Source organism: Oryctolagus cuniculus, chromosome 2 (assembly GCF_051225735.1).
Source record: "Oryctolagus cuniculus isolate XC-2025 breed Fujian yellow rabbit chromosome 2, ASM5122573v1, whole genome shotgun sequence".
Lineage (NCBI taxonomy): Eukaryota > Metazoa > Chordata > Mammalia > Lagomorpha > Leporidae > Oryctolagus > Oryctolagus cuniculus.
Window position 1 is genome coordinate 45,004,557 of NC_142868.1, and position 27,443 is coordinate 45,031,999.

At 43.4% G+C, this 27,443-nt stretch overlaps 1 protein-coding gene across 4 annotated transcripts in view; it reads left to right on the top strand.

The window, feature by feature from the left end:
- The window catches only part of KIF13B (kinesin family member 13B), a 217,403-nt gene that overhangs the window by 78,753 nt on the left and 111,207 nt on the right, over positions 1-27,443 (top strand). For all 4 annotated transcript variants that reach the window (XM_051842522.3, XM_051842523.3, XM_089325433.1 and 1 more), the window contains exons 3-10: positions 3,894-3,906; positions 9,198-9,258; positions 12,500-12,592; positions 14,316-14,496; positions 20,011-20,098; positions 23,178-23,312; positions 25,161-25,273; positions 26,417-26,528. In XM_051842522.3, coding sequence (XP_051698482.2) covers positions 3,894-3,906; positions 9,198-9,258; positions 12,500-12,592; positions 14,316-14,496; positions 20,011-20,098; positions 23,178-23,312; positions 25,161-25,273; positions 26,417-26,528 — 796 coding nt within the window. The remainder of the gene's footprint in view (positions 1-3,893; positions 3,907-9,197; positions 9,259-12,499; positions 12,593-14,315; positions 14,497-20,010; positions 20,099-23,177; positions 23,313-25,160; positions 25,274-26,416; positions 26,529-27,443) is intronic.

The following is a 27,443-nucleotide window of genomic DNA, read 5'->3' on the forward strand; positions in this document are numbered from 1 at the left end:
CAAATGGCCGCCATGGCTGGAGCTTTGCTGATCCGAAGCCAGGAGCTAGGTGCTTCGTCCTGGTCTCCCATGTGGGTGCAGAGGCCCAAGCCCTTGGGCCATCCTCCACTGCCTTCCCGGGCCACAGCAGAGAGCTGGACTGGAAGAGGAGCAACCAGGACTAGAACCTGGCGCCCATATGGGATGCTGGCGCCTCAAGTGGAGGGTAAACCAAGTGAGCCATGGCGCCGGCCGAAGCCTTTGTATTCTTAAGGGAAGTTAATCAGCAACAGTTTCAATAACAAAAAATAACTCAGCTGAAAAATTAAGACTTTAGTACTTGTGCTTTGAGTTGTGTCTTGGTTAGTCAGGAGCTGATTTTCTTTGCTTCTTGAATCTCCACTGATGTGGATGGCTGAGGTTTCTAAGTGGGTTCTCGGGACAAGTGAGGCATGACTGTATTGAGTTGCAGCTACATTTTGAAAAGGTTTTGTTTAACTAATTTACTTATTTATTCCTGTACAGAGCTGTAATTACATCTGTGAGTGTCCCCTGGCTGTGCAGGTTATTTGAGTTTTACTGTTGTGGCCAACAGAATCCCTAGCTGGAAACTTAGCTCAGTAATTAATTCTTTGGTTTGTTTCTGATTTTATTAGGATATCCGAATTCAGGTTAGTCTCCTGAATTCTTCTGCTATGTGTCATATATTATTGAACTTTGTGTTTGTGGGTGGTTTCTTAGGAAGAGCTGTGGTTTTGTAATAAAAATTCTTAAACTTGAAATATTATCTTTCTCCTAGAAGTGGAGTTTTTATAAACACAGTGATTAGTGAACATACATCAGCATAAGCACCAAGTGGTAACTTTTCTTATTTGGTTAATAATTAGGACAGAGGAAATCAGTGCATGTGGAAATATTGTTAGCAGGAGTGTTTGTTAACATGTGACTCAGGTTCTTGCATCGAGGCTGTTTTGGACAGTGTGGGAGGGAAATGATCAGGGATTTGGAGTGAGAAGTCCTGGTTTTGAAACCCAGATTGTGACCGTTTATCATTGTGTTGGGCAGTTCCTTCAGTTTTTCTGAGCCTTAAAGCTGGAATCACAACAGCATCTGGCAAGATAGCATATTGTGAGAACTGAATTAACCACCATGCCATGTACCTGGGAACTGCGGGCATTTCCTGCATGCTCGCTCTCTTCCTACCTCCTGCTGAGTTTATAGCTAAACTCTCTGCATTGAGGAGACTCTGCTTTGCCTGGAAAGGATAAAAGGATGACAGCGTGTCAGGAACCCCATCAGGATTTCATGAGTCTTTTTGCCAGGGATATGTTTTCATATCTTATTCTAGAGAAATGATTTTCTCACATGTTATCCACATTGCATAGTAGTCCAAAATCTATTAGATTGGTATCACTCATTTGCTAGACTTTTTGAGGCATTTTAGTGTTCTTACCTGAAATAATTTTTTAAAAAGATTTATTTATTTAAAGGCAGAGTTGCAGAGAGGAGGAGTGAATGAAGGAGATCTTCTGTTCTCTGGTTCACTCCTCAGATGGCTGTAATGGCCAGGGATGGGCCAGATCGAAGCCAAGAGCTTCATCTGGGTCTCTCACATGGGTGCAGGCTCCCAAGCACCTGAGTCATCTTCTGCTACTTCCCTAGGCACATTAGCAGGGAGCTGGATTGAAAATGGAGCAGCTGAGATACAAACCAGCACGCATAAGGGGTGCCAGTGTCACAGGTGGCAGCTTTACCTGTTATACCACTATGCTGGCCCCCAAAATAATTTTTTAAAAAGTCTTACATTTTCAAAAGGCAGAGAGACAGATCTTCCATCCACTGGTTCACTCCCCAAATGGCCACAACAGCCAGGGTTGGGCCAGGCGAAGCCAGGAACCAGGAACTCCATTTGGGTCTCCCACATGGGACTCTTGGATGGCAGAGACTCAAGCACCTGGGCCCTCTTCCTCTGCCTTCGCAGGCACATCAGCTGGGAGCTGGATCAGAAGCAGAGCAGCTGGAACTTGAACTGGTGTTTCCAATATGGGATGCCAGTGTTGTGAACAGCAGCCTAACCTGCTGCGCCACTACACCGGCCCTCATCTAAAATAATTCAATACAAATAAAAAATTTCTTTTAGAAGAAAATCTCATGAGACAGAGGGACCAGAAGATGAGCATTTTCCAGTACCATTTAAAATTTTAGGTTGAAATTGGAGTTTTGAACCTCTGAGAAAGAAGGACCAATTATTGTTACTATTTCACTTGGGTTTTGAAGTACTTTGCTGCTGCTGCTTTTTTTTTTTTTTTTTTTGGTTTAAAGATCTATTTATTCAAAAAGTAGACAGAGGGAGAGGGAGGAGAAACAGATGTCTTCTTTCTGCTGGTTCACTTCAAATGGCTGGGCCAGGCTAAAGCCAGAACCTCAGAACTCCATCAAGGTCTCCCATGTAGGTGTCGGTGACCCAAGCAACTTGGACCATCTTGAGCTGCCTTCCCGGGTGCATTAGCAGGCAGCCGGAGCAGAAGTGAAACAGCCAGGACTTGAAGGGATACTCCAATATGGGATGCCAGCATTTCAGGCTGTGGTTTAACCTGCTGCACCACAATACTGGCTCCTCTTTTGTTGTTCTTGTCCTTGTCCTTGTCCTTCTTCCTTTCTTCTTCTTCTTCTTCTTCTTCTTTTTTTTTTTTTTTTTTTTTTGAAGACAGAGTTACAGGGATGAGCGGCAGGAGAGGTTTCCATTTGCTGGTTCACTCCCCCCCAAATGGCTCTAACAGCTGGGGCTGGGCCAGGAGAAAGCCAGGGACAGGGGTGCAAGCGCTTGGGCCATCTCCTGCTGTCTTCTCAGGCCCATCAGCAGGGAGCTGGATGAGAAGTGGAGCAGCTGCTCTTATGGGATGCCAGCATCATAGGTGGTAGCTGAATTCACTGTGCCACGTTGCTGGCTCCTCCTTTGTTCTCCCATTGTCTGGTTTTGATACTGCACTGTGATTATGTAAGTGAGCATCATTTCTTTTAGGAATTATATCCTGAAATGTTTAGGGCTTAAGGGGCATGTTTGCAAGGTACGATGAAATGGTTGAGAAAAAGCAATACACGCGTGCGTGTGTGTGTGTGTGTGTGTGTGGTATAAAGATAGGTGGGGCAGGAGCCAGGAGAGTGAAAGCAATCCTGGAAAAGTTAACAGTGGCGAATTTGAATTGAAGGTCTCTGGCAGTTCTTGGTACTTCCTGTTTTTCTCCAAGTTTGGAAGTACCTCCGAATTGTACTGGATGTGCACACTGAGTTAAATTTCTGTGCCTTGAAGAGATGAAATCTGCAGGAGTTTCAGGGGCGGGGAGAGGACGGTGAGAGCAGTGCCTGAGTGAGCGCAGGGTCGTGAGCAGTGAGTAACGCAGGAAGTGGCAACTCCCTGGCAAGAACTCGGTTGTTCCTTTAGTTTAACCTTTTTTCTTAGAACTCAATTCATTTTTTGTAGAAGGGCTGGCCTGTACAGATTAAGAGAGTACACTGCAGCTTCACTAAGACAGAAAACTACTTAAAGTGAAATCACATGATAAAATAAAAATTTTTTAAAGGAATATTAATAGACATATATAAAGATGAGTAAAATGAATAAAGCAGAACTATTAGGACTTTTGAAATTATCCAGTGCTCAGATAGTTTTTGTTCCACCAGAAAGACACAAGTTAGTTTTCTATAATTAGTACCCTACTTAACTAGTTAATGACATGAATTTATCCTTTACGTGACTATTTGGTTTCAAAGATAGTATTTGTGTTTTGTTGCAAATGTTCATAATGTTTATTTTACCTTTTGAAAAGAATTTTCTAAACTAACTTTGTTTTTCTTTTTAAAACCCTTCTCCCTTTTCTTTCATGTGAATGGTGACATCTCTTTTGGGAACTCAGGGCCCAGCCGAAGGTAAGAGACTCGGTTTATTCTATGCTACTTGTAAAGATCTGACATGCACATTGTTGAAATATGGATAGTTTTCTTCTAAAAGATGGAAGTATTTTCTGTCAGTTTTGTAAAAGTAACACAAGCTGTCAGCCTACTCACAAATCCGAAGATGGTTGTTGGCATAGGAGGGCCTGGAGGTTTATGGAAAAGCTGTCTTTGCACTTTGACCAATTCTGGCCAGTCTCCTAGCAACTAAACACAGATTCCTTTTGTGCCACGGACTGGCGCAGAACTGGTAGTCCCAAACTGTGGTCAGAGCTGCCCGGCCGACTCATCCGCCTCATCCCGAGACAGCTGGGAATGCACTCCCAGGCCGCCAGAAGCCCGTGCCGGCCCACGCTTCCTCCCGAGAATGTGCCCTGATCTCAGATTTGAACCCAGATTCTGGAGAAATGTGGGTGGAGTGGGTCAGTTCTGTCTCAGGGAATTGTTAGGGGTGCTGAAATTGGCACAAGTGCTGTGTTTTTTTAATTGACCGGTATCTGAATTTATTTGAAATTTCCAGGAAGTTGAGTTCTGTCCACACTCTTGAGGTTTTGTTCTTGTTTAGACACTGTGGTTGCATTGTAATTTCATTCTCTATTATTTTTGCTAAAATATATGTAGACATGGCTGTTTGAGACTCCGAGTGACTTTTTTTTCCCGAAAACTAATTGAATGTGACACTAACTTCTTTGTGTAAAACTTTCAATGTAAAAAGTGCTTTTTTTTTCTTCCATTTTTGTACTTTGTGTAGAACAGAGGCTGGAGATGGTATTAAAGATGTGAGGAAATCATCATATGACTGTTTAAAAACTGTCTGTGTCTTATTTGATTGGGTGTTTAGAGAAAATGTTGTGTTAGCTAAAATATACAGAAGGATAAATGCCACATCTTCACATGGTGCTTACTTCTAGGGAGACGTGTGCTTGGTGCAGTAGAGAGCTTGGATTTTTCACTTTATGCTTCTGTGTTGTCTGATTTTGCTACAATGAATGTACAGTTATTCTCTGTTAAAGGTTTTGTTTTACAGTTTAAAGTAATATTTATTTAGAAGGCTTGCCTGCTGTATGAAAATCTTTGGCTGGAGGAGATGTGTAGTAATTCCCCAAATTGCTGAAACGTCCGCAGATCGGTTTAGTATTGTTAGTAGGTGAGAACCCAGTGCTTCGTAGCCCCCGGCTTTGTACTTTCCATGTACTTGGAGTAGTGCTAGTCTAACCTAGTGTCACAGAGCTTGGACTTCGGAGCTGGATAGTTGGCTCAACAGCTGGGTTGAAGATCTCAGCTCCCCAACTTGTGAGCAGCGAGATTCCCACTGTTGTACTACCCGTTTCCTTCGAACATGGCCTAGCCCAGTGGTTTTAACCATTGCTATGGGTACTTTAGGGGTAGCTTCTCTGATGGAATTGGCAATAAGAAATGTAGTAGGCCGGCGCCGCGGCTCAATAGGCTAATCCTCCGCCTAGCGGCACCGGCACACCGGGTTCTAGTCCTGGTTGGGGCGCTGGATTCTGTCCCGGTTGCCCCTCTTCCAGACCAGCTCTCTGCTGTGGCCTGGGAGTGCAGTGGAGGATGGCCCAAGTGCTTGGGCCCTGCACCCCATGGGAGACCAGGAGAAGCACCTGGCTCTTGCCTTCGGATCAGCGTGGTGCGCCGGCCACAGTGTGCCAGCAGCGGCAGCCATTGGAGGGTGAACCAACGGCAAAGGAAGACCTTTCTCTCTGTCTCTCTCTCTCTCACTGTCCACTCTGCCTGTTTAAAGAAAGAAAGAAAGAAAGAGAGAAAGAGAGAAAGAGAGAAAGAAAGAAAGAAATGTAGTTGTTAAAGAAATCCCTAAAATACAGAAGAACCGAAACTAAATGGAACGGGAATGCCACTCAACCTGATTGCTGATAGACACATACGCTGATGGGACTTTTGAAATTCCCAGAAAAAGAAACAAGATGGTTTCTGCTTTGCCTTGTTAAGAACTGAATTAAATAAAATAAGAAGAGGTGAAATTTGAGCATCACATTTCTTTAATCTTAGCTTGCAGTAATTATTCTCACTGTGGGTGACGAATGGAGTTTGGAAAGGAGCCCCCAGCTGACATTTTGACACACATTCCTTTGGGACCTTCTTTGAGCTTCAGTCTTCATCTGTTCCCCTTCCTCTCTGAGGATTCCTAACATCGTCGCTGCTAGTACTGATAGACGCATGTTGGCTTTGGAAAGCTGTGAACCGTAGGCAGTGTACACCGCCTCACTGGAGCGGAGTGGGCAACTCAGGGGCTTGCTGGGCTCCCGGCTCCTAGGGCTCCTGCTTTGCCTCTCTTCCCTGCCTCCCTACTAGTGCTCCAAGCAGGGGCAGTTGCCTCCCCAGCCTGCTGTTGTTAAGACGACCTGGGTGTTCTGATCCTTACCTGGTCAAAGTATCCGTCTTTGTTCCTGTCGGAATCCACTCCTGCCTCCGTAGCTGGCCTTGTGAGGTGCTGGAACTCTTGTTTCCTTGCAGCCACCTCCAGCATTTTGCCTGGTGGTCTCCCTGCAGCCGCCCTTACCCTCTGTTTCACACCAGCTGTTTGTCAGGAATTTCTCTATTCTGAGCCAGGGACAGGCAAGCAATCTTGCTTTCAAAGCGTTCCTTCCCTCCTTTCCTCCCTTCTCCTGTTTGGGCCCTTTGCCTGTCACCTGCACCCACCCATTTTGAGTTAATTTTGGGTGGGAAGAGAATATCAGCATGTATACTTAATTTGCCATTTTTATCTAATTCTGTTTCTTAATAAAATCAAGTTCTATACTATGGTCCAGATAGCCTTCTGAGTTCACACAGGAATATTCTTGTGCTAACTCCTAGCAGGGACAGATGAAATATTTAAAAATACTTAAGTCATGTTGTCATACTCAAAACAACGTATAACTTCAGGGACCAGCAGTAAGCTAGGCTGAAGCAGCGTGTTCACTGGCTTTGGAGTCAAGGTGCTCAGAGGTGACTGAAGTTCAACTCTTGAGAAATACCAGTATGTCCCATCATCCTACATGTAAGATACCTGTAAAGAATTAAGCTGAACAATGAAATATATCACTTATGGCTACTTCGATGTAAAAATTATGTTGTTGAAATGTTCTCAGAATTGAAAACCTGGGACTCAGCGGGAGCCCTGATGGATGGTTGAGGACTGGATCTAGGCACACACTACGTGAATGCTGATTTGAGTGAGGCTTCTCTGTGAACGAAAGCTTTAGGAGGCTGAAAAAGTGGCCACCAGCACTGAGCTAATATCTGTGTTAATGTGAAGGCCTTAGTGATGGAAATAACCACATACATTAGGCATTTGAAGGGAGCCACTGGAGAGGCAAAAACCAGCAGTCATGTGAAAACTGGCATAAACACTCCCAGTTAAGGTGCCCTGCAGACTAACATTTAAAGGAAAACCTTCACCGTGAAGCGTAGCAGCATCCCCCAGAGTGGGCAAGCTCAATGAAATGTAGAACAGTTGTACTCAAAAACTTACAAAACAAAAACAAGTAAATATAATGCTACTAGAAATCCAAAAAGATAAGAAAAACAGTGAAAAAATGCAGTAGTAATAAGGTGAAACATCCAAATAGAAATCATTTGTAAGAGCCAACAAGTTAGCATTAGAGAAAAGCCACATCATTTATTTGTTTATATGAGACAGAAACAGGTCTTATAGCCACAGGTTCACTCCCCAGATGCCCACAACAACCAGGGATAGGCTGGCCCAAAGGAGCCAAGAACTCCATCTGCGTCTCCCACATGAGTGATAAGAGACCATAAGTACTGGACCATTTTCCACTGCCTTCCCAGGCACGTTAGCGGGAACTGGATCACAAGCAGAGCAGCCAGGACTGGAACTGGCACTCAGATATGGTATGCCAGTGTTGCAAGTGGTGATTTAACCTGCTGCATCGTAACAGCAGCCTCGATATGGGATCTAGGAGTCTGTCTTTATTTATTTATTTATTTATTTTATTTGACAGGTAGAGTTATAGACAGTGAGAGAGAGAGACAGAGAGAAAGGTCTTCCTTCCATTGGTTCTCTCCCCAAATGGCCACCACTGTCGGCGCTGTGCCAATCCAAAGCCAGGAGCCAGGTGCTTCTTTCTGGTCTCCCATGCGGGTGCAGGGCCCAAGCACTTGGGCCATCCTCCACTGCCCTCCCAGGCCACAGCAGAGAGCTGGACTGGAAGAGGAGCAGCCGGGACTAGAACCAGGCGCCCATATGGGATGCCGGTGCCGTAGGCGAAGGATTAGCCAAGTGAGCCACAGTGCCAGCCCCATGGGATCTGGGAGTCTTAACCAGCATTTTAACTGTTAGGCCAAATACTTGTCCTGAAGTATCATTTTTAATGTGTATGTATTTTTTTCCACTTTGTATGTATGTAGTTTTTTGTACAAATATGGTATCAGAATTTTAAAACTTTTTCATTAACATGTTAGTTTTAGTCATTATGTCTCTGTACCCTTGAATCTATGAGAGATTACATGTGGATGCGCTACAATTTAAACAGTCTGTTTTATAGCTGTTTTCAACCTGCTGTGGTGAACATCTTTAATAAAGTATTTAAAAATACAGTTGTCTCTCAGTATGCATGAGAGATTGGTTCCAGGACCTCTGAGGATACCAAAATCCTCAAATGCTCAAGTCCTATAAAGTGGCCTACTATTTGCAGATTTCTTCTGCATATTCTCTTGTATTCTTTAAATCATCTCTGGATTATTTACAGTGCTTAAAACAGTGTAAATTCTGTGTTGTCAATAGTCATTACACTGTATTATTTAGGGAATAGTGGTAAAAAAAAGTCTGAACATTTCAGTACAAATGCAGGTTTTTTCCCCAAATATTTTCAATCGTGAGTAGTTGAATCTGTGGATGCAGAATCCACAGTATGAATGGCCAACTGCATCTTTTTATTCTCTATAAAAGTACAGAAAATATGTAAAATCATAAAGTAGAAAACAAAGATCACTAATCTAAACATGCAAAAATAAAATATGGGTGTGTATAATCATATTACAGGTTCTGTTTTATAGCCTTTTTCCTCCCACTTAGCATTGTGAATAGTTTTCCATGTAAAATAGTGATGTGTATCGCCCATAGGTTATTGTTAGTGTAAGACTATAAATACCCTAATTTCCACTGCATTACAGCAAGTTGTTTTTATTTCATTAATTTGAATAATTCTGTTAACATTAGGACATTATTGTAACATAAGTAATAATAGGGTTTTGTTCTTAATACATTCTCTAATGTTCCTTTTTAACAGGTGTTTGCTTATGATCATTGTTTCTGGTCCATGGATGAATCTGTGAGAGAAAAGTATGCAGGTAATGACCACAGCATCCTGTCAACTATGATGTCAAAAAAAATTTTTTTTAAGATTTATTTTTATTTGAAAGTCAAGAGTTACAGAGAGAGGGGGAGAGACATAGAGAACGAGCTTCCATCTGCTGGTTCACTCCCCAGATGCCCATAACAGCCAGGGCTGGGCCAGGCTGAAGCCAGGTGATGGGAGCTTCTTACCACTATCCCATGTGGGTAGCAGGGGCCCAAACATTGCATTGCACTGTGTGCTTGTTCTTGCCATGAGATGATGTTATGAATAGGGTACACAATGGCAGTTCTCTCTCTCTCTCTCTCTCTTTCTCTCTCTCTCTCTCTCTCTCTTTCTCTCTTGCAGACACACACACACACACACACACACACACACACACACACACACACGTGTTCAGGAGCACACAGACAGTAGGGATTTAGATTCCCCACGATAACTGTGATGGATCTAGAGAGGCAGTGGTGAGGAAGGAAGAGTGCCAGCCAAGAGAAAAAGAAGCCTTGGCTGGAATCCTCACCACCCCTGCTCCTTACAGTAAACCATCGCACCTGTCAGAACTTCAGCTTCCTCTCTGTAGTGGAGAGGCATACACCATATTTTCTCTAAATGTTCCGTTTGCTCTCGAAGTCTAGCCCATTATTCTCCTCAAAGGTAACTCTCAAGCCCCATCTCGCCATTGAAGACTACAGTGACAGCCTTTTCTTTCCTTTATCTCTGGATGCTTAAGTTGTCTGTTTCTAAGCAAACACTTCTATTTATTTATTTTTGGCATTTTTAAAATACTTATTTGAAAGCATTACACACAGAAGAGGCAAGGTGCTGGGGGGGTGGTCTTCCATCCACTGATTCACTCCCCAGTTGGCTGCAATGGCTGGAGCTGCCTGATCTGAAGTCAGGAGCCAGGAGCTTCTTCTGGATCTCCCACGTGGGTGCAGGGGCCAAGGACTTGGGCCATCTTCTCCTGCTTTCCCAGGCCATAGCAGAGAGCTGGATCAGAAGTGGAGTAGCCAGGACTTGAACTGGCACCCATATGGGATGCCAGCACTGCAGGTGGCAGCTTTACCTGCTATGCCACAGCACTGACCCCTTTTATGACCTTTTTAAAAAAGATTTGTTTTATTTGAAAGGCAGAGTTGCAGACAGAGAGGGAGAGACAGAGAGACAGATCCTCCATCTGCTGGTTCAGTCCCCAAATGACTGCAGTGGCCTGAGCATTAACCTGCTGCGCCACAGCACCAGCCCCAATTTTTTTTTTTTAAAGGTTTATTTTATTTGAGGGACAGAGTGACAGAGGGAGAATCAAGGAGATCTTCCACTTGTTGATTCACTCCCCAAATGTCTGTAACATCCAGGGCTGGGCTAGCCCAAAGCCAAGAGCTAGGAAATCAGTCTGTCTCCCACATGAGTGACAGGGGCCCCAGTAGTTGGGTCATCATTTGCTGCCTTCCCAGGTATACTGGTAGGAAGCTAGAAAACTGAATTGAAAGCAGAGTTGTCAGAATTCAGATTGGTATTCTCATATGGGATGTGAGTGTCCCAAGTAGTGACTTAACCTGCTGTGCTATTAGGTCTACTCCAAGAATAATTTTATTTAATTTTTTAAGATATATTTATTTATCTAAAAAGCAGAGTTACAGAGAGCAGAGGCAGAGAGAGATAGAGGTCTTCCATCTCCTGGTTCACTCCCCAGATGGCCACAATGGCCAGAGCTGCACCTATCCGAAGCCAGGAGCCAGGAGTTTCTTCTGGGTCTCCCGTGTGGGTGGAGGGGTCCAAGGACTTGGGCCATCTTCGACCGCTTTCTCGGGCCATAGCAGAGAACTGGATTGGAAGTGGAGCAGCCGGGACTCGAACTGGTGCCCATATGGGTTGTCGGCGCTGCAGGCAGCAGCTTCATGTGCTATGCCATTGTACTGGCCCCAAGAATCTATGTTTTAAAAAAATTATTTATTTGGAAGGCAGAGAAACATACAAGGTCTCTTGTCCATTGGTTTACTGCCCAAATGCCAGTAGCTGGGCCTGGGCCAGGCTGAAGCCAGCAGCTGGGAATTCAACTCAGGTCTCACGTGTGGGTGACGGGGACCTGGAAACTTAAGCCATCACTCGCTGCCTCCCTGAATGCACCTTAGCAGGAGGTTGGAGTCAGGAGTGGAGCTTGGAGGCTGATGCGGGTGTCCCAATCATGTCTTAACAGCTGAGTCAGACTTCCACCCATGAGCAATCCCTTTGAAATATTGAACGTCATTGTACTGGCTTCTGTTCTGAGAAAGAACCATACTATGGCTGTTGGAAAAGTTAGTTTATTTGGTCTGGCTGGCCCAGGGATGACTTTATAAATCGCTATAGTATCAAAAGTATGGTTAATTAACTAGGAACTGAGACACAGTAGCATGCCATTGCCAAAATGCAGCTGCCCTCCTTCCATACCTTATTTGAAACTCAGTGAGGTTCACATGTAATTATTGACTGATGATGATGTATCTTATTTGGCCTGGAGCTAAAAAACTTAGCCCTGTTACTGATGTTTGTGATTAAAAGCTGAAGGAAGGGGCCGGTATTGTGGCGTAGTGGATAAAGCCACGACCTGCAATGTTGACATCCCATATGGGTACTGGTTTGAGTCCCGAATGCTCCACTTCTGATCCAGCCCCCTGCTAATGACCTGGGAAAAAACAGTGGAAGAAGGCCCAAGTGCTTGGGCCCTTGCTACCATGTGGGAGACCCAGATGAAGCTCCTGGCTTTGGCCTGTCCCAGCTCCAGCCATTGCGGCCATCTGGGGAGTAAACCTGCAGATGGAAGGTCTCTCTCTATATAACTCGTTCAAATAAAAATAATTAAAAAAAAAAAAAAGCTCAAGGAAGGGTCCAAGTTGTTACTTCCTGTCCTAACTGGTATATATTGTAGATGTGATTGTTCTAAACTCTGGTACTCATTGAATAAAAACATATACTGAGTGGAATATAAAAAAGTCAGGTACACCAGGGTCCCAAGTGTAAATCTAGATGTTTTAATCTGTGGTCATAGAATAGGTGGCTCAATGGCCTTATGTGTTACAAGAAAATTCTTACTGATTGTCCCTCATGTGCTAATTAGAAGTAACTGAAGGGCATAAGCCTTTGGGAGCATTTATCAAGCTTAAAAATTTTGTGTGGAGATAAGCTGATTGTATATTGCTGAATTTTTTTTAATTGTTCATGTGTAGTTTTGGCTTACAGCATTCTCTGTCTCTCAGGTCAAGATGATGTTTTCAAGTGCCTGGGGGAGAACATCCTTCAGAATGCTTTCGATGGCTACAATGCCTGCATCTTTGCCTATGGACAGACAGGTATGGTAAAGCATATGAAATCACACGAGCACACAGCTCGCAGTGAAAGATGAAATAGTCATGTTTACCAAGCAGCATGTTGCTGATTTATTCTGATTTGCCTTGTCAGGAAGCACTATAGGTTTTTTTGTTTTGTTTTGTTTTGTTTTGTTTTGTTTTGTTTTGTTTTTATTATGGGCGTAATGAAATTAGGCTTAGGATTCTTTTTCTTTCCTGATCTTCTCGTAAGACAATGGTAGAGTTGTATTTTTTAAATACATTACAGAGCTATGACTGTTGAACTTTATTATTAGCCATGCCTGTATATCCTGCTTTTGAAAGCTTTAAGGATCATAATGGGGAAATATGGACCTAAAAGAACATATTTGTTCATTTGTTTTTGGTTACAATTGATAAGGAGCTTTTCAGCTTCTGCATCCCTGTGGTCAGGGAAAGAATGCCTGTTACAAGTGAACCAGTTGCTTGTATGATTGTATCTTACGCTTGTGTAGCTTGTCCAGCTGGAAACTGCTCTTCACCAGAAACACTACTTAAGATATTTTCAAGCAGCATCGTTTGTAGTGGTTGGAAGAGCAGCAACCTTGAGCAGACTGTGCCCCAGCCCTGCTCTGGCTACTCAGCAGCTGGGAAAGGTGGGCAGATGCCCCAGCAGCTCTTCTCCCGTGTGTCCTTTCCTGTCAGATGTTGCTAATTCACAGACTTGCCTGTTGCAGTTGTCATAATAAGCCACTGTGTGCGGATGTCAGGAAAGACCTGCGCAGTGGGAGGTGGGGTTGAGTTTTAGGGTGAGGTGGCAAGTGACCAGAGTAACACTGTGTGTGGTTAAAAGCATGTTTGTGAAATCATTGCTACTAAAAAAAGAATTATTAAGTGTCAATGGTTAGTGTTTGGGAATAATAGGACTATGATCATTTAATTTTCCTCTATATTCCTGTGTTTTAAAATTTTTAAATGAATATGAATTTCTATTACAATGGAGAAAATGATTTTATCATAGAAAAAGATTGTCCTTTGGTTTCCACACTGTTGCCAAAGGGCAGTAAGTTAATTTGCTCTGGGGATTACAGTGAGAACCCATATTTTTTGTGCTACGATTAGTGAGTGGGAGCAGAGATAACAGTATAAGTTGTATGGATTTTCCCAGTTTATGGTTTTTTTTTAAAGATTTATTTATTTATTTGCAAGTCAGAGTTACACAGAGAGAGGAGAGGCAGAGAGAAAAGAGAGAGAAAGAGGGGTCTTCCATCCAATGGTTCACTCCCCAGTTGGCCGCAATGGCCAGAGCTGTGCCGATCCGAAGCCAGGAGCCAGGAGCTTCTTCCGGGTCTCCCACGTGGGTGCAGGGGCCCAAGGACCTGGGCCATCTTCTACTGCTTTCCCAGGCCATAGCAGAGAGCTGGATTGGAAGTGGAGCAGCCGGGTCTTGAACCGGTGCCCATATGGGATGCCAGCGCTTCAGGCCAGGGTGCTAACCCACTGCACCACAGCGCTGGCCCCCCAGTTTATGTTTTAGGCATTTTTTTTTTAGCATACATGTGATTAAGGACAATAAATTTTCTAAGGGACATTTTCTGATGACTTTCATATATGTCATATGGACACTTCTGTATATGATGTTTGAGTATATTTCTTCAAGCATTTTGGGCATTTTATTCAGTGCTAGTGGAGAGAGTTATGTATTTAAACATCTGAGACCATAATAACTCTGATTTTCATTTTTTAGGGTCTGGGAAGTCTTATACCATGATGGGCACAGCTGACCAACCTGGATTAATCCCACGACTTTGCAGTAGCCTCTTTGAACGAACCCAGAAAGAGGAGAATGAAGAGCAGAGTTTTAAAGTAGAAGTGTCCTACATGGAAATTTATAATGAGAAAGTTAGAGATCTCCTGGATCCCAAAGGGTAAAATAACTTGAGCCTTCAATGTTACAATGTTATGGACTAATGAAGACATAATAAATGGGCTTAAGGGAAGTTTTTATATTGAATTCTATTAGAGAATCATCTAGTAACTATCTTTGTGATTTATTTTGAATTATGTTGAGTAGCTTCCTGCAAGCAGCCAGGTTTGGGCTTTTCAACTTAGGGCTGAGTGAAGAGAGGAATTTAGGGGCAGAGAAGAGTGGTTGAACAGACATGTACAAAGGTGTTTGAGAAAGTTTGTGGACATGGGCAGGTGTTGGTGTACTGGTTAAGAAGCTGTGTGGGATGCCTGTATCCCATATTGGAATGTCTGGGTTCAAGTCCTGGCTCAGCTTCCTGCTTGTATGTACCCTGGAAGGCAGCCAGTGATTGCTCAAGCGCTTGAGTTCCTGTCCCACATGGGAGACCTGGATAGAGTTCTGGGTTCCTGACTCAGCCTTGCCCAGCCCCAGTAATTGTGGGCATTTGGGGAATGAATATAAGATGGAAGGTCTCTTTTTATCTGTCTGTTTCAAATAAATAATGAAATAAAAATTTGTAGACAAATATAATGAAAAGATAATTTTGGTGCAAAAACTTCTGAAATTCAGATTTTTATAGTAGGCGTTTTACCTAACTTTATGAAGACCTCCATGTATGCATGGGTCTCAAAATTTTTTTTTCACAAAAGGAAACTTAGCTTTCAACTCCATGTTTGCACCAACTTTTTGAGGTGCCCTCATTTTTGTCATACTGCCTTTCTCAGATTCATTCAAAGCCACAGACAAAAAATAGCTGAAGAACATTTGTCATTTAGCCTAACTGGTAGGTTTAAACCACTCTTAAACCAAGAAATTTTAGGTGGAATTCAGCTGTTTGTAGGCTGTGAGATGAAGGAGAGGTATAATCAGATAGGAAACCTGGTCTTGAGAATGGTTGAAGATTTCCCTGGGGAGGAAGTGCCCGTGATTTCCTGGCATAGACTTCAGAAGAGAAGCGGCCCAGAAGTAGCGGAAGATGCTCCTGTGACTCCGTAGGCACAGCTAACTGAATGAGGAAAGCGGGAGGCAGGTGAGGACGTCCTTTCCGTGCACAGAGTTCTAAGGAACTGCAGCAGTGGGGTGACCACCTGCAGCTTGCTGTTGCCAAAATAGCATGAGGAAGGTTGAAGAGCCAGCTGAGCTGAGGCTTAAAGAAAGGGCATGGGACAACGGGAGACATTTAATTACATTTTGATGGGGAAGATGATCCGGGGAAGATGATCTTAGAGGCAGTGATTCAGTGATGCTTGATCAAGAGGAAACCACCTCTGTGCTCTCCAGCGCCGTGTGTGTGTGTGTGTGTGTGTGTGTACACATAGGTAATGACCTTTAGGCTTTCACAGGATGACTGAATTGGTACTTACTGTTTCTTCACAAAGTTTACTTAACAAACATTTATTGAGTGATTCTTATATGCCTGGCACCATGCAAATTGATAGAGGAAAGTCTTAACTCTTGGGACAGAATGAAAGTTTTATAGACAAATAATTGTAATGTACTACAGTCTGCTTATAACTTGTAGGGAAGCTGATAGAATAGAGAGAGCAAAGAGAGTGATTGTGGCTGGAGAAGGGACGAGTCCACAGAGGGGACTTTATGAGTTTTGTGCCGAGTAGACATTTGTCCACTGAGAGATTAGCTGACAACTGTTCAGGCATGGGAAAAAGCCTGTAGCAAAGCATGGAGAAGCAAAGAAATGACCTGTTTGGAGAGAGATTTGTCAGTTCAGTGTAGTTGGAGAGAGAGTTCGTGGAAGTTAGATGGAGCACAAGGATGGAGGTGGGTGGAGGATAGCCCAGGCACGCACAGCTTGCTTACTCTCATATCCCTGTATGTCTTATTGCTCTGCCTTGAATACTTTCTCTTGCACTCTAACCTCTGTGAAGATCTTTGAGGTCCAGCCCAGACTTACTCATTCCAGAAATTCTTAACTGATTGACTGCATACCTGTTTGTTCTTTTGTTTTGTATTCCACAGTGCTTGTGTGGAATTGCTTGGACTTCACTATCTACAGTTATTCATAACCTTTAGTAGTTTATTATGAGTTTGTCTTGTGTGTAGGTTAGTAATACATAGGGTGGATTTTGGAGTCATGTAGCTATGTGTCCAGGTCTTCTTGTCACATATCTTGCAAATTCCTTATGCTTCCCAGGGCTAACTTGTATGGAGGAGAATGCTGTGATTATACAGTATCTCAGAGACAGCCTGGGATGGTACAGCTGAGGTCTTAGGACGTTTACTGACATAGCAAGTGCTCAGTAAGTGGCAGCCCTTGTTTTCCTCCCATGAAAAGCCCTTGGGGAAGTTGAAGAATAATGGATCGATACCTTCAAATGTGATCTCGTTTTAGCTGTACAGTATTTGGGAGAACTTGGCCTTGTCATTCAAGTACTAATTTTATTAGTTCAACATCTACTTTGTACAGTATCATGATTACATTGTTTTACTCAGGAAAAATATAGTAGGCACTATCTTTAAGAAAAAAGAAAAATCAGAGGAAGAAAATAATGGAATATGTCCAAACATTTGTTCTACACATATTTCATTTTTTAAAAACAGATTTATTTATTTATTTGAAAGATAGAGACAGACACAGATCTTTGATCCTCCACTGGCTCACTCACCAGATGGTCACAATGGCCAGGGCTAGCCCAGGCCAAAACCAGGAGCTCCTTCCAGTTTTCCCACATGAGTGGCAGGGGCCTAAGCACTTGGGCCATCTTCCACTACGTTTCTCAGGCCATTAGCAGGGAGCTGGATTGGAAGTGGAGCAGCTGCGATATGAACTGGCACCCAAGTAAGATGCTGGCATTGCAGGTGGTGGCTTTACTCGTTAAGCATAGTACCAGCCTCCTGTTCTATATATATTTCATCTACAGTTATATAGTGACGGTTTCAATGCTTGATCCTACATTCTCTAAGATTGCTAATCATGAGAAGATATCATGATGGTATACTGGAGGACAGTAAACAGTTTAGATTTGAAAGTCACTTCCCTGTTCCCTAACTTTGCTGCTTCCATGAAAGGCCATTCTACAGCTCTTCCTGACCTCCTATGACTTGTGGATGAAGGTGGTGGGCTGGTCTCTGACCGTAGGTGAGGTTCCTGGGCTGGCCTCTGTCTGTAGGTGAGGGTGCCGGGCTGGCCTCTGACTGTAGATGAGGGTGGTAGGCTGACCTCTGACTGTAGGTGAGGGTGCTGGGCTGGCCTCTGTCTGTAGGTGAGGGTGCCGGGCTGGCCTCTGACTGTAGGTGAGGGTGGTGGGCTGACCTCTGACTGTAGGTGAGGGTGCTGGGCTGGCCTCTGTCTGTAGGTGAGGGTGCTGGGCTGGCCTCTGTCTGTAGGTGAGGGTGCTGGGCTGGTCTCTGTAAGTAGGGTGGTGGGCTGGCCTCTGACTGTAGGTGAAGGTGGTGGGGTGGTCTCTGTAGGTGAGGGCTGTGGGCTGGTCTCTGGCTGTAGGTGAGGTTCCTGGGCTGGCCTCTGTCTGTAGGTGAGGGTGCCGGGCTGGCCTCTGACTGTAGGTGAGGGTGGTGGGCTGGCCTCTAACTGTAGATGAGGGTGCCGGGCTGGCCTCTGTAGATGTGGGTGCTGGGCTGGCCTCTTTCTGTAGGTGAGGGTGGTGGGCTGACCTCTGACTGTAGGTGAGGGTGGTGGGCTGGCCTCCAGCTGTAGGTGAGGGTGGTGGGCTGGCCTCCAGCTGTAGGTGAGGGAGGGTGGTGGGCTGGCCTCTGACTGTAGGTGAGGGTGGTGGGCTGGCCTCTGACTGTAGGTGAGGGTGGTGGGCTGACCTCTGACTGTAGGTGAGGGTGGTGGGCTGGCCTCTGACTGTAGGTGAGGGTGGTGGGCTGACCTCTGACTGTAGGTGAGGGTGCCGGGCTGGCCTCTGACTGTAGATGAGGGTGGTGGGCTGACCTCTGACTGTAGGTGAGGGTGGTGGGCTGGCCTCTGACTGTAGGTGAGGGTGGTGGGCTGGTTGCGGTGTCTGTGCTCATTGCTCATGTTGTGCATTCTTGACCCTTTCTTCCTTTCCACTCTGCGCTTTTGTGTTACTAGCACTTTCTCTCTACATCTTGTAAGCCAGCAGTTTGGGAGTCCTCTTTATCACCACTTATTCACTGAGTGACTCTTAGGTGCCAGAATTGTACTAGAAGCTGTATCACCCCAGTTGTCCAGGCATTGTTCTGGCTCTGCTGGAGTCCATAGTGTGTTTAAGAATGGAAACATACCAATGAATTCTGGAGAGACGATGAGGATGAGAAAGTCGAGACAAGAGAAGTGGGTAAGAGCAGGTTAGAAAGGAGCTTGCCTATCGAGCTGAGGAATGGGGTCTTTATTTCTTAGCGATTGAAGAACTGCCAAACAAGTTTAAGCATTATAATTCATTACTTATTTTTTAAAAAACAAGATTTTATATAGTTTAGAATGAGCACACATTTATGGTGGAAAATATGGACAAACAAAATAAGAATCACTTGTAATCTCACGGTTGAGGTATTATATTTTATAAAAGAATTATTTTTAGTTGGCAAATAAAAATCATGTATATTTATAGGGTACAATATGATGTTTCGATCTATGGAAACATTGTCGAATGATCAAATCAAACTAAATAACATAGCCTCAAGTATTTACATTTTTGTGGTCAACATTTAAAAACCTATCCTCAGCAGTTTGGATACGTGCATTATATTATTGTTGACTGTGGTCAGTATTCTGTGCAATAGATCTCGAGAACTTCTGACTAGCATTTTGTGCCCTTTGGCCAGCAGGCACCTGGCTGCTTCTTGTTCTGTCACGTGAACTATGCTGTGGTGTTCTGTGTTCTTAGTGGATGCAGTTTACTGAGTTATCAGTTCCTTGTTTGCCAAAAGATTACTTTAAAAAAAAAAAAGTATTCATTTTTTATTTTTATTGACTCCATGTTCGTGCCTTTATTAAAATGATCGCACACATCCCCTCCCCCTGCCCCATTAGTCTGTCAGTGTGATTAAGTGCAGGATCTTTCTTTGTAATGTTAAAGCAGCCTAACAGCCCTGGGGTAAGCCCAATTTTGTGTTTGTAGTTATTAGATTCAGTTTGTTGTCTTTTGTTTTTCCCTATTCATGGTTGAGATTGGTCTGTAGTTTTCCTTCCTTGCATAGCTAACATTTATTGAGTTTCCGCCCTTTGTACCACATTCTGTGAAATGACAAGTAGATTGTTCATATTTATTTGACTCTGCATTCTTTGTGTAGTAAATAGACATCCCACGGTGTACCCTTTTGAAGGATGTGATATTTTGCCACATTATGAAGGTTTTCTTCCCAGTGAGGATTTTAAAGTTCGCTTTAAATTCTTCTGGGATCAAATCAGTGGGTTTTATTTATTTGGGGGTCTCTTTTGAATTCAGCATATATGTTTATGGAGCACAGCTGAGTCTTTAAAAAAAACAGATTATTATTAAAAATAAATTCTTTTGCTTTTTATGAACAGAAGCCGCCAAACGTTGAAAGTCAGAGAGCATAGTGTATTGGGACCCTATGTGGATGGACTTTCTAAACTGGCTGTCACAGGCTACAAGGTAACAGCATCCTTTATGTCAATTACTGGAACTGAGGGACGTACAGTGTTCTTGTTTGTTTAATTTGTTGTTTTCAAAAATGAATCTTACAATAGAATCACTTAATCACTTCTTGTGAAAATCTTAAAAATGAGATAGCAGATTAGAGACCAGCAAATAAATGTAGGCTAAAGAGGAAGAAGCTTTTAAATTAAGCCTCAGGATTGTCAGACTTAATGGGTTTGGAATAGATCTAGATGATTGTGAATTTTACCCTGTTGTCCTTTATCTGTTCTGGGTTCTGGTGCCTACTTATACCCCTTGCCCCACTCAACCCCTCCCCTCCAATCCTTTTTTTTTGTTTTGTTTTAGTTTTTTTTTTTTTTTTTTTTTTTTTTGAGGCTTTTATTTTGTTGAACTTTTCAAGAAATAATGTTTTTATATTTATACAGCAACACATGAGACTGTATATATGTGTCAGAATTATGTTCAGCTGCAGATAACATAAAAACTGTATAGGGCTTCAGTTCTTTGAAGTGTGGATTATTCTCTTGTGTTCCTTATGTATCCTCAATGTCTAGAGAGTACCTGGCATGTGGTAGGTGCTTAGTATACATTTGAATAAGTGAATGAATGGTGATTTACACAGACTTTTCACTTGAAAGAAGTCTAGGGGTTAGGGGTGAATGTTCCAGTGGTGGTGGTAGGTTTCTTTCAGAATGCCATATAGAGAGATGCAGCCATGCCCCTGTTTTCACAGTTCAAGCAGTCTCTTAGGACCAAGATGTGGTAGCACACCTGCATTCTTTAAGGAGAGTTCCCAGAGGGCCTGTGTTATACAGTCCATCTTATGCATCATGTGGCCAGACTGAGCTGCAAGGGTGGTTGGGAGAGGCAGTCTCAGCTCTGCTGTGATATGCTGAGCTAAAAGCTGGGTTCTTTTACTGGAAAGAAGAGGAGACTGGATAATAGGAGGCGACTTATTATCTTTCATGTAGTCTTTTCTTTTTCCTTATTAAAATCCTTGTAAAGTAGATGTTCCTAACAGCTTTGTAGTCTTTCATTAGTCTTACTAATGAAACTGAAGTTCAGATTACTAAGTGACAATTTTAGAACTTGCAGCATTTTACAAAATGAAAATCCATGGTCTTTATTATATTCTGTCTGCCCCTCCCTCCCTCCTTCTTTCTTTCCCCTGCTTTCCTCCCCCTCCTTTGGCTTTCCCTCCCCCCTCCTCCTTTCTTTCATCAGTACTAGCAAGCAAGTGGTAAATCTATATAGAAAATTAGTCTTTCAGTATTCTCATTTTACAGATGGCTTTGGGGTGGGCATTTGTATAGTGGCTAACACACTGCTAGGATACCTGCATGATGGAGTGCCTGGGTTTGAGTCCTGGCTGCACTCCTGATTCCAGCTTCCTGCCAATGCACACCTCGGCAGACAGCAATGAGAGCTGGAATAGCTGGGTCTCTGTTACCCATGTGGGAGTCCTGGATTGATATCCTGGCTTTGGCTGGTGCAGCTCTGGCTGTTGTGGGCATTTTAGGAGTGACCCAATGGATGGAAGGTGTGTCTGTCTGTTTCTCTCTGACTTTCGAACAAATATGTACAAATGTAGATATTCAAAACAGATCTGGTAAGATAGACAAAGGTGGTAGCTGGTGATATACATTGAGTGAAGAAGTTACAAGTTATTTGTTGGCTGCTTATTTGTGTATAATCTGTTTGAACAGTAAAGTTGGCGGGGGGGGGGGCGATGGTGCTGTGGCGTAGTGAAAAAAAAAAAAGCTGCTGCTTGCAGCACTGGCATCTCATATGGGCTCTGGTTCGAGTCCTGGCTGCTCCACTTCCATCTAACTCCCTGCTAATGAGCCTGGGAAAGCAGCGGAAGATGGCCCAAATGCTTGGGTCCCAGCACTCACATGGGAGACCTGGAAGAAGCTCCTGGCTTCAGGCTGGCCCAGCTCTGGCTATTGTGGCCATTTGGTGAGTGAACCAGTGAATGGAAGGTCTCTCTGTCTCTCCCTTTCTCTCTCGAACTCTGCCTTTCAAATAAATGAAATGAACAAATTAAAAAAAAAGTATAAATAGTAAAGTTGTATTGAATCAATGATTAAAAATCTAAGTTTTAAAAAATTTTCTAGCCGGCGCCGTGGCTCAATAGGCTAATCCTCCACCTTGCGGCGCCGGCACACCGGGTTCTAGTCCCGGTTGGGGCGCCGGATTCTGTCCCGGTTGCCCCTCTTCCAGGCCAGCTCTCTGCTATGGCCAGGGAGTGCAGTGGAGGATGGCCCAGGTGCTTGGGCCCTGCACCCCATGGGAGACCAGGAAAAGCACCTGGATCCTGGCTCCTGCCATCGGATCAGCGCGGTGCGCCGGCTGCAGCGGCGGCCATTGGAGGGTGATCCAACGGCAAAGGAAGACCTTTCTCTCTCTGTCTCTCTCTCTCACTGTCCACTCTGCCTGTCAAAAAAAAAAAAAAAAAAATTTTCTAATTAGGTGAGGTTAGCATGACAAATGCATCCATCTGTGTGATTCAAAAGGATAGCTTCTAAAGTTGTTGTTTTTTAAAGATTTATTTCTTGATTTTGAAAGTCAGAGTTAGAGAGGGAGAGGCAGAAAGAGATCTTTCATCCACTGGTTCACTTCCCAGAATGCCAGAATGGCCAGCACTGGCCCACTCAGGAGCCAGGAGCTTTATCTGGGTCTCCACCTGAGTAGCAGGGACTCAAACACTTGGGTAGCTTTGCCCAGGTCATTGACAGGAAGCTGGATCTGAAGTGGAACAGCTGAGATATGAACTGGCACCCATGTGGGTGGGATGCTGGCCTCAGGCAGTGGTTTTAACCGCTGTACTACAGTGCTGGTCCTGGTTCTAAATTTTTCTGATTTTTTAAATGCAGCTTGCCTCTTTGGTCTGTGCCTGCAGAAAATAATGGGCTTTGAGTTTTCAGAGACAGTATTAGCTGTTGTGCTCTGTGGCGTTCAGTGTTCGTTGTTGACTAAGTAATGAAATTTGTAATGCATTCCATGTGGGTAGCAGAGTTTTCATATTTGCTACATGGATGATGAGATGTGTGTCTGACTTATCTCCGCCTAGGATATCGAGTCTTTGATGTCTGAGGGTAACAAATCTCGCACAGTTGCTGCAACCAACATGAATGAGGAGAGCAGCCGGTCCCATGCAGTCTTCAAAATCACCCTCACACATACTCTGTACGACGTGAAGTCTGGGGTAGGTGTCCAGTGCGTTACCTTTGTGTTGACATTCTGGAGTGGATCATGGCTTGTCTTTTTCTCTTCAGGTTAAAAGTCCTAGGCACACTCATGTGTCAGGTAGAACTTGGACAAGCAGGTGAGCAGACAGGGCTGGACTGTAAACAGTGAGGTGACTACAGAGATGTTTCCACAACCTGAGGAGGAGTTGGTTCCAGGTGAAATCTTGGGGAATAACCTCCAGAACCCACAAGGACGCCTCGAGAGCTAGGAGTTCAAGGCACAGCCTGTGACCCTGGTCAGGAAGCAGAATTAAAGACGGTGCTTTTGTCCTTGCAGCTGCCCCGTAGCTCCCTGGAGGGCAGAGGCTGTGCTGGCATCTTCCAGCAGAAAGCATCACATTTCCATGACCTGCTTGCCACGAAAAACACACACAGGGAAGCAGGGCAATGGCCTCTGCTTTACCTGTGCTTTCCACATCTTTAGCAAGAGGATCTGGTTGATGGACCCTGTGTCACCTAGGGAACCCTGGCTGAAGGGTGTCTGACAGAGGCAGAGGTTAGCTCCCTAGCCTCCACCTAAGGGAGGGTGGCTCAGAAGGTAGGCAAGTGGCGACCCAGGGTTTCTGAGCTTTCGAGTGGTGGCGACTGCGGAAGCCAAGACTGACACTGCAGCTGATTGAGTGCATTTTGTTTATTTTTGCAGTGTCGCCTTCTGCTAAGTGGCTAGTGTTGGAAGGACTGACTTGCTCTCGGGAGATTGTACTGTAAAGTTACTAGATCTTGTTGAGTAATTCTTGAGTTTTCGGTTGGGGATCTTGTGAGGGATAAATGGAGTCATATTTATACTTCTGCCACGTTGACAATGTCCCTGTTGACTCACGCGTGTGTTTTCCTCTTTTGTGTGAAGTTTTGTATAGTTTATTATGTATTAATTTCAAATACCAGGAGTTAAAATAATCACCCTGCAAAGTGCTATGTTTGGCAGGATTTTCATTTGCTGAAAGCCTATTTTTCTTGTTTTACCATCACAGCAAGACTAGTGTTAAACAACAAAAAGTTCTTTGTTTCCTATTTCCTTTTCAGCATAAAACGAAAAACATTGAAGGCCTTTTCTTTTTATTAAACCAAAAGTGCTCTTAATTTGGGAAACCAAGTATCCTTTTGTTAGTCACATATTTATTTTATGGAAATACATACTCATGTGTATTTTAAAGGAAAGTCTTAAAAGGATCCAACTGGCATTGGTTTCTTTTATTTTTGCACTGTTGCTGAAGAGTAAAATATTTGTTACATGTATGTATATGAGTTTTGAAAAAGAAAATGCTATATACATGTATATATAATATCTTAACTAGAAAAAGATGTAACTCTGATACCTGCAGTTGTGAAATAAGAAGGAATTATTAAATATGAGTAAGATGGAAGACTTCAGAACATGTTTTGAGGAATTCTTTTATTGTATAAAAGTCAGATTAGTGTTTTTCTAGAGCAGTAAGAATTGCAAGTATTTTGCCTCAGAATTATTGGTAAATATTCATGAAGTTTTAAGTATAGTTTCAAACCATGATAAAAATAAAAAATATTTTGTGTATTTCTCTCAACTGTTTTGGCTGTCTTCAAAGTGTGTCATTTCAAGGTGCTGTGTCTGAGATAATGAACTTTCAGGCTTTTTGGGTGAGTGGAGCTCTGTAGCTGCTGTGTGAATTTACCAGCTAGAGTATGCAGTTTCAGTGTTGCATACCAGCACAAAATGATTTTGAAATAACAGTAAATAACTGCAGTGAAGGATTTAGACAAACTCAATTGAGATAGTCTGATTTCTGTACTTTTTAACTATGTACTGGTGTTTATCACTTTTTTGGTAGACATCTGGGGAGAAAGTGGGCAAACTGAGCTTGGTGGACTTAGCCGGTAGTGAACGAGCAACAAAAACTGGAGCTGCAGGTGACAGGCTGAAGGAAGGGAGCAACATTAACAAGTAAGTTTCCCAGAAGCTTTTTTTTTTTAGCTGATTTATTGATTTAATAGCCAAATAGGTGAACCTCTGTGGTTATTAAAATAATAAGATTCTGGAGAGATTAAGGCTATCATAGATAGTTCAGAACTTTTTTTTTTTTTTTTTTGTATTTTTAATGGGCCTGAGCTCACTTTATGTTGTGTAATGCCTGATGAGTCAGAGGAGCCCCAGTTAAGTTGGTGTTTCAACAGTGGCCCTATTGACGTTTTGGGTAATTCTTTGTCCTGGAAGAGGAGTGATCTTGTGCACTGTAGGATGTTTTGCAGCATCCTTGGCATCTGCCCACTAGGTGGCAGTAGCACCTGCTGCCTCTCCCCTCACATGCAATGGTACAACCCAGACTCTCAGCATGGCTATCTATTTGCTAGAGGTGCACGGTGTGTCCCTCCCCTCCCGCCCACCCCCACCCCGGGTTGAGAATCATTGGTCTCATCTATATTAAAGAACAAAGGTCTCTCTGATTTTTCACTGTAGACCTTGACCCATGTGTTGCTCTCTGAGCAAACAGCATGTGTACTAGGTGTATTCTAACTGCTGCTGTGTGTCCAAGTGCAAGAAGCTAGGATCTTATGAGATAAACATCTGTTTGCTTTTTCGTTCATGTGGTTACAGTTTCCTCCTCAAGCTAAACTGTTAAGTCCTTGTGGGTGGGGATATTTTCTGTCCTCATGGCTCCTGGAAGGACGCATAGCAAGCCATTAGTCACCAGTTGGAGATAATGGGACACTGCCATCCACATGTTGTACTGTTATTAAAACATGCATGTTTTTTGCCTTATAAATGTTTTTGTTGTTGTGTTTGTGGTTCCTTTCTTGAAGAGCTATTTGAATCTTTATCTTGACCTGAAGATTTACAGCTTACATTTTCATCTACCCAAATGAAATAAACAATCAGGCTAAGCATTTTCATTGCTTGATGTATTCTTAGAGGGACAACAGCTACTTAGAATTTGTGTTTTTCTAAACTGAGCAGCAAAATGTTGACGACAGTGCTGCTCACAAGTAGGAGCAAAGCATCTTGGTTTTCAGTCTTTGTGCTAAAATGTGACAGTTGTGTAATTGTTACTCCTTTTGTGTAATTGTTATGGTTTGTTGTACTGTGCAGGTCCCTCACAACCCTCGGTCTGGTTATCTCCGCCCTGGCAGACCAGAGTGCTGGCAAAAACAAGAATAAATTTGTTCCTTATCGTGATTCCGTTCTCACATGGCTGCTCAAAGTAAGTTTTTTCCTTCTTGTTTTTTTCCCATCCTGGCATACTGTAGGTGGTTTGTGGAAGAAAGGTGACAAGAGTGTACTATTAATCTCCAGTTACCATTTCCTATATCAGTGTCCAAATGTGTACTTATTGGGCCCTTACAAAATAATTGATAAATTCATCATAGACCCACAGCAATTTTAGTGGATTGAGCATAAATTTCTTCTTAGTAATTAACATCCCAGTCCCCCAGAACCTGGATGGAGTTGGGTTGTTGGGCACCCCCTTCTCACACAATTTAGCCTGGGGCTTAGGGGAAACAGAAGAAGGACCCACTGCTAATGTGACAGCTGAGTGAGTCATGGGAAAGGATCTTCCACTGTCTGACACACACTGCTGGGTGGCTCTATGTTTTGAGAGTCCTTGTGTTTGACATTTTGGACCTTGTATTCTGTTTTACTTGACTCATGATCATTTTAGTTTGCTTAAGCTTATTTTAAATGAGAGTTATTTGCAAGGCAGAGAGAGAAAGAAATCCATCTTCATCTACTGGTTTACTTCCCAAGTTCTTGGATCAGCTGGAGTAGGGCTAGACCAAAACCAGGAACCAGGAACTCTATCTGGGTCTCCTGAATGGATGGCAGATCATCTGATGTCTCTCAGGTGCAATAACAGGAAGTTAGATGGGGAGAAGAGTAGCTGAGACTTGTATCAGGTACTGTGATATGGGATGCAGGCAAACCAAGCTATGGCTTAACCTACTTCCGCTTCTTTGAGTTTTTTATTAAAGGATACAGAGCAGAGTACACATTCAGTGCTTAATTGATTCATTATGACTGAGAGCAATGGAAATGAGAAAGAAAACCTGTATGAAGGGCTGTGTGTGGGGAGCAGCTCGGACTAGACTAAGTTACTGGAATTAAGACTTATTCTATG